At 38.3% G+C, this 13,360-nt stretch overlaps 3 protein-coding genes across 3 annotated transcripts; 2 read left to right on the top strand and 1 right to left on the bottom strand.

Annotated features, from left to right (window-relative positions):
• Positions 1-6,434: 6,434 nt before the first annotated feature.
• Positions 6,435-6,818, bottom strand: LOC309813535 (histone H2B type 1-J-like; the record flags this gene model as incomplete). Its single annotated transcript, XM_082638510.1, has 1 exon — positions 6,435-6,818. Exon 1 carries the CDS (start codon positions 6,813-6,815, stop codon positions 6,435-6,437), a length of 381 nt encoding a protein of 126 aa, XP_082494636.1. The 5' UTR covers positions 6,816-6,818.
• A 321-nt stretch (positions 6,819-7,139) lies between these two features.
• Positions 7,140-7,792, top strand: LOC309813926 (histone H2A type 1-like; the record flags this gene model as incomplete). The annotated part of the gene is made up of 1 exon (XM_082639121.1): positions 7,140-7,792. One exon carries the CDS (start codon positions 7,140-7,142, stop codon positions 7,533-7,535), a length of 396 nt encoding a protein of 131 aa, XP_082495247.1. The 3' UTR covers positions 7,536-7,792.
• On the top strand, positions 7,595-8,241 carry LOC309813169 (histone H3.1-like; the record flags this gene model as incomplete). The annotated part of the gene is made up of 2 exons (XM_082637749.1): positions 7,595-7,603; positions 7,720-8,241. 2 exons carry the CDS (start codon positions 7,595-7,597, stop codon positions 8,086-8,088), a joined length of 378 nt encoding a protein of 125 aa, XP_082493875.1. The 3' UTR covers positions 8,089-8,241.
• Between the last annotated feature and the right edge of the window lie 5,119 nt (positions 8,242-13,360).

Genomic DNA, 13,360 nt, shown 5'->3' with positions numbered 1-13,360 from the left:
CTACATAATGATCAAGGGATCAATCCAAGAATATATAACAATTGTAAATATTTATGCACCCAACATAGGAGCACCTGCATACATAAGGCAAATACTAACAGCCATAAAAGGGGAAATCGACAGTAACAATCATAGTAGGGGACTTTAACACCCCGCTTTCACCAATGGAAAGATTATCCAAAATGAAAATAAATAAGGAAACACAAGCTTTAAATGATACATTAAACAAGATGGACTTAATTGATATTTATAGGACATTCCATCCAAAAGCAACATAATACACATTCTTCTCAAGTGCTCATGGAACATTCTCCAGGATAGACCATACCTTGGGTCACAAATCAATCCTTGGTAAATTTAAGAAAATTGAAATCGTATCAAGTACCTTTTCCGACTACAATGCTATGAGACTAGATATTAATTACAGGAAAAAATCTGTAAGAAATACAAACACATGGAGGCTAAACAACACATTACTTAATAACAAAGAGATCACTGAAGAAATCAAAGAGGAAATCAAAAAATACCTAGAAACAAATGACAATGAAAACACGACGACCCAAAACCTATGGGATGCAGCAAAAGCATTTTCGAAGAGGGAAGTTTATAGCAATACAATCTTACTTTAAGAAACAAGAAACAACTCAAACAAACAACCTAACCTTACACCTAAAGCAATTAGAGAAAGAAGAACAAAAAAACCCCCAAAGTTAGCAGAAGGAAAGAAATCATAAAGATCAGATCAGAAATAAATGAAAAAGAAATGAAGGAAACAATAGCAAAGATCAATAAAACTAAAAGCTGGTTCTTTGAGAAGATAAACAAAATTGATAAACTATTAGCCAGAAGTTATCAAGAAAAAAAGGGAGAAGACTCAAATCAATAGAATTAGAAATGAAAAAGGAGAAGTAACAACTGCCACTGCAGAAATACAAAGTATCATGAGAGGTTACTACAAGCAACTGTATGCCAATAAAATGGACAACCTGTAAGAAATGGACAAATTCTTAGAAAAGCACAACCTTCTGAGACTGAACCAGGAAGAAATAGAAAATATGAACAGACCAATCACAAGCACTGAAATTGAAGCTGTGATTTAAAATCTTCCAACAAACAAAAGCCCCGGGCCAGATGGCTTCACAGGAGAATTCTATCAAACATTTAGAGAAGAGCTAACACCTATCCTTCTCAAACTCTTCGAAAATATAGCAGAGGGAGGAACACTCCCAAACTCATTCTACGAGGCCACCATCACTCTGATACCAAAACCAGACAAAGATGTCACAAAGAAAGAAAACTACAGGCCAATATCACTGATGAACATAGACGCAAAAATCCTCAACAAAATACTAGCAAACAGAATCCAACAGCACATTAAAAGGATCATACACTATGATCAAGTGGGATTTATCCCAGGAATGCAAGGATGCTTCAATATGCACAAATCAATGTGATAAACCATATTAACAAACTGAAGGAGAAAAACCATATGATCATCTCAATAGATGCAGAGAAAGCTTTTGACAAAATTCAACACCCATTTATGATAAAAACCCTCCAGAAAGTAGGCATAGAGGGAACTTACCTCAATATAATAAAGGCCATATATGACAAACCCACAGCCAGCATCGTCCTCAATGGTGAAAACATTTCCACTAAGATCAGGAACAAGACAAGGTTGCTCACTATCACCACCATTATTCAACATAGTTTTGCAAGTTTTAGCACAGCAATCAGAGAAGAAAAAGAAATAAAAGGAATCCAAATTGGAAAAGAAGTAGAGCTGTCACTGTTTGCAGGTGACATGATACTATACATAGAGAATCCTAAAGATGCTACCAGAAAACTACTAGAGCTAATCAATGAATCTGGTAAAGTAGCAAGATACAAAATTAATGCACAGAAATCTCTTGCATTCCTATACACTAATGATGAAAAATCTGAAAGTGAAACTAAGAAAACATTCCCATTCACCATTGCAACAAAAAGAATAAAATATCTAGGAATAAACCTACCTAAGGAGACAAAAGACCTGTATGCAGAAAATTATAAGACACTGATGAAAGAAATTAAAGATGATACAAATAGATGGAAGAGATATACCATGTTCTTGTATTGGAAGAATCAAGATAGTATGGTACTGGCACAGAAACAGAAATATAGATCAATGGAACAGGATAGAAAACCCAGAGATAAACCCACGCACATATGGTCACATTATCTGTGATAAAGGAGGCAAGAATATACAATGGAGAAAAGACAGCCTCTTCAATAAGTGCTGCTGGGAAAACTGGACAGCTACATGTGATAGAATGAAATTAGAACACTCCCTAACACCATACACAAAAATAAACTCAAAATGGATTAAAGACCTAAATGTAAGGCCAGACACCATCAAACTCTTAGAGGAAAACATAGGCAGAACACTCTATGACATAAATCACAGCAAGATCCTTTTTGACCCACCTCCTAGATAAATGGAAATAAAAACAAAAATAAACAAATGGGACCTAATGAAACTTCAAAGCTTTTGCACAGCAAAGGAAACCATAAACAAGACAAAAAGACAACCTTCAGAATGGGAGAAAATATTTGCAAATGAAGCAACTGACAAAGGATTAATCTCCAAAATTTACAAGCAGCTCATGCAGCTCAACATTAAACAAACAAACAAACAAACAAAAACAACCCAATCCAAAAATGGGCAGAAGACCTAAATAGACATTTCTCCAAAGAAGATATACAGATTACCAATAGACACATGAAAGAATGCTCAACATCATTAATCATTAGAGAAATGCAAATCAAAACTACAATGAGATACCATCTCATAACTGGTCAGAATGGCCATCATCAAAAAATCTACAAACAATAAATGCTAGAGAGGGTGTGGAGAAAAGGGAACCCTCTTGCACTGTTGGTGGGAATGTAAATTGATACAGCCACTATGGAGAACAGTATGGACATTCCTTAAAAAACTAAAAACAGAACTACGATACGACCCAGCAATCCCACTACTGGGCATATACCCTGAGAAAACCATAATTCAAAGAGAGTCATGCACCAAAATGTTCATTGCAGCTCTATTTACAATACCCAGAACATGGAAGCAACCTAAGTGGCCATCAACAGATGAATGGATAAAGGAGATGTGGAACATATATACAATGGAATATTACTCAGCCATAAAAAAGAAGGAAACTGAGTTATTTGTAGTGAGGTGGATAGACCTAGAGACTGCCATACAGAGTGAAGTAAGTCAGAAAGAGAAAAACAAATACCGTATGCTAACACATATATATGGAATCTAAAAAAAAAAAAAAAAAAAAAAAAAAATTGGTCATGAAGAACCTAGGGGCAAGATGAGAATAAAGATGTAGACCTACTAGAGAATGGACTTGAGGATATGGGTAGGGGGAAGGGTAAGCTGTGACAAAGTGAGAGAGTGGCATGGACATATATACACTATCAAACATAAAATAGATAGCTAGTGGGAAGCAGCTGCATAGCACAGGGAGATCAGCGTGGTGCTTTGTGACCACCTAGAGGGGTGGGATAGGGAGGGTGGGAGGGAGGGAGATACAAGAGGGAAGAGATATGGGGACATATGTATATGTATAACTGATTCACTTTGTTATAAAGCAGAAACTAACACACCATTGTAAAGGAATTATACTCCAATAAAGATGTTAAAAGAAAAAAGCCTGCAGTAAGTCTCATTGCCATTTGTACATCGCCTTACTTTTTCTCTATAATGTATTGAGATTGGTTTAAAAAATGTTGTGAGATATGAGGTATAAAGTATTCAATAAGTCCACAGATAGTCTTGCTAGCAACAACATAAGAGAAAGTGAAGCACATTCAAATCTAGAATCAGTGTCTACCTCATTGAAGACAAATCCCTGCCTCCAGGACAAAATTTATTGAAATCAATGGATAGTTTGTAAGTGTAGTTATTACTAATTGAGTATTTTCCATATATCATCAACAATTGAAAATAAAATTAACAGAAATTTGTATTATAATGAAATTAACTTTAACATAGCAAAGATAAAGTTATAATTGAAAAACAGATATCTGCATGGTATCTACATATAGAGCCACTAATCTTTTGACAGACTCTGTCAGTGTGTCTCTATTAACTTCTGAGGGAATGGGTGCCTTGATTTCAATAACTGTTGTAGATTAGTTTAAAAAGAAATATGTGTAGAGTAGAAAAGGCAATATAATCATTTAATGTACCTTGAAAAAAAGTCCTTAACAACCAGCTGGTTCATCTAAGGCAATAGTCAAGGCATCATTCTGATTTGACCTCTGGGGAAGACCTGGCAATTAGTTCTAAGTATTGTGAGCAAAAAATGTCTATTTATTTTGTGATAAGATACACCACAACGTACATTTTTTCAAATGACATACTGTGTTTGTTAGTTTAGCCTTGAACGAGTTCTTCTGAAACTGATTACCAATGAGATAAACTGATAGCATTTGGTGTTTCAAGCAAAGGAGTAAATCCACCCCTTACTCATAAGGGAATTCCATCAAGGTGCAAACAGCCCAAAAGATGAAAATTTGATTTATTTACCTGGTTTATTTATCTCTTAGGCAGTTTAATTTTCTGCGTAATAGGAGAATTGGCTGGGACTTTTCCACTTTGTAGTTTTCAAAAATTTAGTCTTTATGAATTTTCATCTGGGGATAAAGGATGACTCACCTTCTATTCCAATCCCTCTCCTTCTTCCACAGATTTTATTCTGGTTGCTATATACTAAAAGACAAAGAAACAACCAAAAAAGTATTTAGCTTGGAAATTATCATCTAATTATTTGGATTAATGGAGAAGATGGGAGGCTCACGTGACATATGACACAACAAGTAACAAAAATCGTTTATGTTCTGTTTATTTACAGGACTCGGTTACCATTAGTGTGGGATGGAGATGGTGAAAGAAAAGAACTTTTTTCTTTCTTCCTTTCTTTCTTTCTTTTTCGTGTCATAATGAGTGTACATTCTCTATATGGAAACACACAACAAGCCAGTTAGTAGCAACTCAAATAGATATATGAGACACTATGGAGGCAGTTTCCAAATTCTGGACAAGCTGTTAGAAAAAGCTCAAAAAAGGGAAGAAATTTCAGAGAGCAGGCAAGGCTGAAGTGGGCGTTGAAACATGGGTAGGCTTTGGGTCAACAAAGGGGAAGAGTACATTTGACAGTGGATTTAACAAATATTAATTGCTTTTAGACATTATTACTATGCTAAATTTAGATCCATTTTAGATAAATTAGGTAATTTATTTACGTAAATTAAATTCATTGAAAATCTCGACCTAAATCAAAAATCAGCCATAGTGGAAGCTTCCAAACTTTATAGATAATGGCTTTTGACCTAAAAGAGACACGTAATTTTAAACAACCGTAATATAGAGAAGCATTGTTCGTTGAGTGCCTGAGTGCCTGGTTCTCATTCATGACAACCTGAAGGACGCGGAATTTGTTTTTCTTCACTGGTTCCAGGCAAAGTTAAAATAGCATTTAAAATTCCAACCAAAGCAACTTTAAAATAGAAATGGATTTTTTTTCAGAAAAAAAGTTTGAGATAAACGCCCTCAAGCTTCTCGCCTTCATCGGACCCCAAATAGTCATGTTTAGTCTTGCAATGTTTCCTATTATATGGATATAGGGCAAAACGAAAGCAATATTCTAATATGAAATAAAGCGTTGGTGTTTCTCAGGCTGAAAAATCACATCCACCAAGTTCCTTTCTCTCCGAAGAAAATTTCGATTTTTAAATAAACCTTATTCTCGAAAGGGAAAAAGCACTAAGAAAAAGACAAATGAAAAAAGCAGGAACTACCCGAAAATGTTTATTAAAGAGCTTCTGTGTGCTAGACTGAGAAGCAGGAAGTGGATTTCTCCTGCGCACCGAAACCCCCGATCTCTTCCTGGATTCCGGCAACCAATCAGGCCGTGGAGGGAAAGAGCGGGCGTCCGGGCAAATTTAAACTGCCCGCGCAATCTCTGCACCCCCGCAGGAATCCAATTCTTTGTCCCAGAGCCATGAGTATTTGGATTTACTACGAATTTAAAAGTTAACTCCCCCCTCGTTACTTAACCCTAAATGGTAACAGAATTGGTACCTGAACCTTTTTAAATATACGAAGTACCTAAACGACAATGAAAAGGCCAGGGCAGGGTTACAAGGAGTTCCAGAGCTTTGCCAGGGTCAGGTAACATCATTTCTGTAGTTAGTGTATCTTAAACTTACCGTGACAGGAAAGTCCTAAAGGACTGTTCAGCACTTGCTCTACTTCGCAGACTAAATACTGTAATGAGCTACGAAAACCAGCGCAGAAACAAAACCAGCACCAGCTCTCTCTCTGAGCACATGGTGGCTCTTAAAAGAGCCGTTAAAATTGTTTGCAGCCAACTCACTGTTTACTTGGCGCTGGTGTACTTTGTGACAGCCTTGGTGCCCTCGGATACGGCGTGCTTGGCCAGCTCCCCGGGCAGCAGCAGGCGCACGGCCGTCTGGATCTCCCTGGACGTGATGGTCGAACGCTTGTTGTAATGCGCCAGGCGCGACGCCTCGCCCGCGATGCGCTCGAAGATGTCGTTGACAAACGAGTTCATGATGCCCATGGCCTTAGACGAGATACCGGTGTCCGGGTGGACCTGCTTCAGCACCTTGTACACATAGATGGAATAACTCTCCTTGCGGCTGCGTTTGCGCTTCTTACCATCTTTCTTCTGCGCCTTAGTTACCGCCTTCTTGGAGCCCTTTTTCGGAGCAGGAGCAGATTTAGCTACTTCCGGCATGATGAAAATCAACTCAAAAGAATTCAAGAAAAAGAAATGGCGTAGTAAAAGATACGATGTGTCCTTTTTATATAGAACCTCTTATGCAAATAAGGTGATAAGTTAAATCTTGTGTCTGATTGGTGGCTGTTTAAGAAGCCGTAAGAAATTAGTTCTGCCCAATCACAAGGCAAGAATCCTACTGCCGCCTTTCCATTGGTTAAAATGAAGCCACAATCCTAACCAATGACATACCTCCTTTTTCGCGCCCAATAAGGGTTATAAAAAGTGCTGCCGCCCTATGCTTTCGTTTTGAAAGATTTCTGAGGTATACTCGTTACTTTCATGATGTCTGGACGAGGTAAGCAAGGCGGGAAAGCTCGCGCCAAGGCCAAGACCCGATCTTCACGGGCGGGGCTCCAGTTTCCCGTTGGCCGAGTGCACCGCCTGCTCCGCAAGGGCAACTATGCCGAACGGGTCGGGGCTGGCGCGCCGGTGTACCTGGCGGCAGTGCTGGAGTACCTGACCGCGGAGATCCTGGAGCTGGCAGGCAACGCGGCTCGCGACAACAAAAAGACGCGTATCATTCCGCGTCATCTGCAGCTGGCCATCCGAAACGACGAGGAGCTTAACAAACTGCTCGGCAAAGTTACCATCGCTCAGGGTGGGGTCCTGCCCAACATCCAGGCCGTGCTGCTGCCTAAGAAGACTGAGAGCCACCACAAGGCCAAGGGCAAGTAATTGCATAGATTATAGCAACTCTAGTAAATTCAAACCAAAGGCTCTTTTCAGGGCCACCCATGTTTTCTGTAAAAGAGTTTAACATTTGTTACGTTGGACGATGAAAAGCGGTAGTGAGATTTAATAAAAGTTTCTGAAACATTTTGGTAACAAAAGAAGTACTACGCTGACTCGAATTTAGCAGACAGTGCAGCAAGTACCTGACCAGGCGGCCTGCGAGAGCGCGCCGGCCACGGGCGGCGTGAAGAAGCCGCACCGCTACCGGCCCGGCACGGTGGCCCTGCGCGAGATCCGCCGCTACCAGAAGTCCACGGAGCTGCTGATCCGCAAGCTGCCGTTCCAGCGCCTGGTGCGCGAGATCGCGCAGGACTTCAAGACCGACCTGCGTTTCCAGAGCTCGGCCGTGATGGCGCTGCAGGAGGCGTGCGAGGCCTACCTGGTGGGGCTCTTCGAGGACACCAACCTGTGTGCCATCCACGCCAAGCGCGTCACCATCATGCCCAAGGACATCCAGTTCCCCTACAGATCAACGGAGAGCTTCGTGGCACGATAGTCTCCCTCACCCAACTACTGTCAGCCACATACGTTTTCCCTAACAGTACATGTGCCACGAAGCAATGTTGCTACGTTAAAATATTGGGATTACATCTGTAGATGTGACACCACTCTGGAGCCCGAGAAAGGTTTCTCATATTTGGGGTGCGGCCTAAATCTCAAATGTTGTTGCCTCAGGAGAACTTGACAGGTTAGTTATTTCTAACGAACTTTAAACAGATCAAGACATTTGAAGAAATGTTTTCCATAACTATTGCTATTGAAATGTTGCCAAGTGTTGCCAATCACGCAGACTTAAACTTCTGCCTCGTAGACTTAAAGTAAGTGTGGGGTAAGGAAAATAATATAGAGGATTATGATATGGTTCGACAAAGTAGTTAGTAAGTAGTGGAGAAATGTAGTGTGTTGTGGGCTCCTGACAGAAACCAAGTCAGCAAAGCTGATAAGGGTTACCTTTGAAAGAGTTATTTGATGTGACATTACGAGTAACTTCTGTTGCTGTAACCAAATGAGGAATACCCCTGCCAATGGTTTTTACTGCCTAGGTTGCAGAATCTAGCCTCTTACTCTCCACTCACTGAACTCTTTTAATTGATGTCATCTCAAAATAAAAGACGTTAACTTTTTTTTTTCTTGAATATCGTGAACACCTTTGGCTGTGTGGTGACTAAGTGGAAACTTCTCAGAATAATGTTTTAAGTGTACAAAATGCAAAAGTTGCAAAAAAAATTTATTACATTACAGTTATCAAAGTATTTTTTAAAAGAATTTGATAGAGTGACATATGTGCTTATATAGTTAACACACTACATAACAGTCTTTTGGGGAGCCTAACTGCCATCAGCAATAAGATAAGTATAAAAGATGGTTTAAGATAACTCAGCAATTGTTATGAAAAATGAAACATCTGTGATTTCCACTGGGTAACAAAGTAACAGGTACTGAGGTTTGAGGCCTAAATTCATAATAAAGTGAAATGCCAAAGTTCAGTTAAAGGTTAATTAAAATATATATTTTTCTCCATCTAAACTCATGGACTTCGCCCCTCACCACTACAGCCACCACCCCATCCACATCCTGCTGATTTTTATCCTCAGAGGCATTGTGGCATATATGGATCCCAGGTGGAAAACTTTTGCTGTAAGATTTGGTCAATCTAACCCATTCTTTTGCAACTTAATTATGATTTTTCACTGAAACTGCCTCTTCATAGCTGGAATTTCTTTAGCACTTAAGTCTATTAATATCTCATATAATTATTCATACCCCTTTATTGTCTTTGTTTTTTGTACTTAAAATAGAACTACTTCCAATCCTAGTATAAATAAGACTCTTGAAATAAAAAGAAATGCTGACAACAATATCTAACAATGCTAGACACTCAAATGACCCATCAAAAAACAGTAAAATATTTGACTTTTCACAGGCTTTTTAGATGTTACGTAACGCAATGATTTCATTCATTATTCAATTGTTCTGTCTTTAAATACGTCTTCCAATTGTAGGGAAAAAACATATTTTTTCCTCCACCCTTCTGAGTTCTTGGCTAAGAGCCTGTAAGCAGATAGGTTAGGAGGTTCCCGCACCTGAGCAGGGATTGAACCCGGGCCCTTGGTAGTGAAAGCGTGGAATCCTAGCCACTGGACCACCGGGGAATTTCCAGAATGGCTTTATTTACATAAAAGAAGCCATTTTGGCCTAAGCCATTTTGTGATCTAAGCGTGGCGGCGATGCTTGCCCTTGAACATGTCTCAGTAATCAATGATCTTAAGGAAAGTAAGGGAGTGCAGGAACAAAGGAAAAGCAGTCAAGACACAATAGTTCAACAATAAAACAAAGTCCTAGTTCCTCCTCAAGGGATATAGATAAAAATCTGATACAGTCTTTGGGTTCTGCAGGAACTAAGGCCCCCACCTAGGTGGAGAATGAAATGATAATTTTGCCCCTAGTGACTTCAGATCAACTAAAGCTTGGACTCTGTCAACCTTTGCCCCAATTCTATGCTGAATTCTCTGCTCGAGCCCCTTCATGAATATGCATGTACCCTTAGCTTAAAACTTCCCCAGTTTTGCTGTTCACGGAGACACTGCTTTGGGAAGATTCCCGGTGTTCTCCTTACTTGCTGCAAGTAGTAATAAATTCTTCCTTCTGATTTTTGGCTTGGTTGTGTCTTTTGGTGCGACACCCACCAAGAGGCGAACCCAGTTTTCGGGTAACAAGCCCTGTAATAAAAGCCAAATTCGAAAGAGAAAAACAAGTTTCTTAACAACTATACCTCATCTATACATGGGAGAAACCCAGGGAAAAATGAGTACCTCTAGAGGTGCCTTAGAATTCCAGGGAATTCCCTGGTGGCTTTCACTGCCAAGGTCAATCCCTTTTCACTGCCGAGTTCAATCCCTGGTCAGGGAATTAAGATCCTGCAAGCTGTGAGGTGCGGCCCAAAAACAAAACAAAACAAATAAAAAGAACTCCAGCTTAAATACCATCTTCCGCTAAAGATGGAGATGTAGGGAGGTCAGGTACGAGGAGGTTAACAGGGAAACAAGGGTAAACTTTGTTAGGCATATTTAAATTGATGCCTTCTCCATTGATAAGGGTCTAAAGTTGTTTACTAGGATTAACCTTTGTTCTTCCTGGGAAAGAGAGGAGGAGGGACATCTCTGTAAATCTGTGTCCTGCTTTTAGGGAAACAGAAGGAAAGCAAGATTTTCTTGGATCTGCTTGATCTCAAACGCCTCTGTTCAGCGAAATAATCCTTATGCTAAATGGTGTATTTTGGGGTGGCCTAGTCTGCTCCCCTTCAACACCAAATACTAACATTTTGTTGTATACTATTGTCTGTATTAATATAAAAAATCTGAACTCATGCATTATATTTTAAATGATACACAGAGAATATTTCTAAACAAGTTTTTGCAAATCATTCTAAGAGTTTTGAACAGAGGAATGGCATAACCTGATTTACATTTCTTTGAAAGTTCACTAAGGCAACTGTATGGTGAATACAAAGTTTAGAAGTAATGATATAAATTAGGAAGCTATTGCAGTGGTCTTTTTGAGAGATAATGGTGGTTTGGCTTAAATTGGGGTAATAGACAATGGTTAGGTATAGGATATATTTCACAAGTGTAACCAATAAAGTTTGCTGCTGGATTTGATTTGTATTGTGTAGGAGAGGAAAAAAAATTCCCTTTGAATTCTTGGCTTAGACTGCCTAGAATAAAAGACAAGTTAAAAAGAGAAAAACCACCAAAATTTTATTAACATGTAAACCTCATGTATACAGGAGAGACCCAAGAAAAATGAGTAAACTCCTCAAGATGGCCCAAGCCACCACCTTACACACCGTCATTATCTAAAGACAAAAGAAAGTTGTGTAGGGGAGGGGGCCCACATTATCAGAAAAAAAACGTAATAAACAAGGGTTTGTTATGCAGGTTAAAGTGGGTGCCTTCTCCCATAAGATCTTTTTCATGATTTAGAATCATCCTTCCCTTCATAGTATAGAGAGGGAGACACAAATGGAGCTTTCCTCTATAAATATGTGTCTCTTACAAAAAGGTAACTTATGTTTTCAGAGATTCACCTGTCTATGCTGTTTCTCAAAAATAATTAGTTCAAAATAACCCTTAGGACAAAGAGACATACTTCGGGATGGCATATTCAGCCGCCCTTCAACAGTGAAAGAACATAAAGATACAAAGAAAATACTGGATTTGAACTGTTCATCTCAACATATTAAGTCAGTTACTATGTTAGAAAACGGCCCGAAGAGCATGGTATTTTTATCAAATAATATATTGTATGTTTATACAACAATAAACCTTTGCTTATCAATTTCAGAAATTATAAAGAATCTGACAAACTTTTCAGATATCCATCCATTGCTAGTCTTATAATCACTAGTTGTTATGCAAAAACTCATGAAATCAGTTAGGAAGGGAGGCTAGTAGTTGGTGGGAATTTTACTCATTTTTAAAGTAGAGAAGGGGGCCTCCCCTGTTGGTCCAGTGGTTAAGACTCCACGCTCACAATGCAAAGGGCCTGGGTTCCATCCCTGCATGCCGCAGCTAAAGACCCCGCAGGCTGCAACGAAGGTCCCGCGTACTGCAGAAGACCTGGCTCAGCCAAAAAAAAAAAAAAAAAAAAATGTAGAGAAGGGTCTGTAAAATATAATCCAGTTAACTAATGTTGGGAAAATATAATGTAAAACAAAAGAAGAGAAAGTTTATTATTGAATAAGCTTAATGCTTATTCAAAATATTATGCTCTACACGGGCAATCTTTTAAAGAGATTGCAAAGAGAGAAAAGAATCTCACTCTTTTATATAGGTAAGTAGATCCTACCCATTACATTAGGTAGGTTTTGCAATCTGGAGTCAGGAAACTGGGAAATAGATACTATTTTCCTTGATGATTAAAGAGAGGACTCTAAGGTCCTTGAGGAAACTTTCCTGAGTTAAGAGGCTGGCAAAGGGCTTTTTTTAGCCACCTTACGTACATTTGAAAAGGACAGAGAAAGAAATTTTGAAAGAGAAAAAGGAAAGGAAAGGGACACTCAGGGAGAATTAAACCTCTTATTTTCAACTTGTATTTGCCCTTAAATTAACTTGTTGAATTATGCTGGATATATACCCATCTCTGTAATATATACTGAATTTTGTTCCTGTTGGTTGAATCATTTTTGTTTTTGCAAAGGTTTTTATTTATTTTATGAAATTTATAGTTTATAGGAGTACTTTGAAAATACTGTATTGCAACCTTGCTAAAAGTAACTCATTGAAATAAAGGAAAGTGAAAGAAAATCATTGAATAACAATGGGATTATATGCTAATGCTGAAAGAAGGGATTCAAATTTCTCAATTTAAGCAATAGTAAAATAGTATATATTTTTAAAATTAAGTATATACAACCAAGAATGTTTGTAATATATAATCATTCTTTTAATAAAGGCTTTCTTAGAAAGACAAAGGTAGACTTTCTTTTCTCTGCATTTGAATTTTCTACTTGTTCACTAATGACAAATTAACTGCTCTTCTAATTAATGAACGTTAAAAAATTTTTTTAAATTATGTTACCTAGAAAAAAAATCTACTGAGACATTTAAAGACCCAGATTCGGTATTGTGCAGGTTAGGAGGACACAGTACTTCAAAAATAAGAAATTTACCCTAATAAATTTTATAGATTTAATACAATTAAGAGTACTAAAAGAACTACTTTGTTGCAGCTAGATAAAATGATTTATTTTTCTATAATAGTAGAAA

This window comes from Mesoplodon mirus (genome assembly GCF_964341445.2).
Source record: "Mesoplodon mirus genome assembly, chromosome: 12".
Lineage (NCBI taxonomy): Eukaryota > Metazoa > Chordata > Mammalia > Artiodactyla > Ziphiidae > Mesoplodon > Mesoplodon mirus.
The sequence above is the reverse complement of the archived record's forward strand: the minus strand, read 5'-3'. Positions and strand labels throughout refer to the sequence as shown.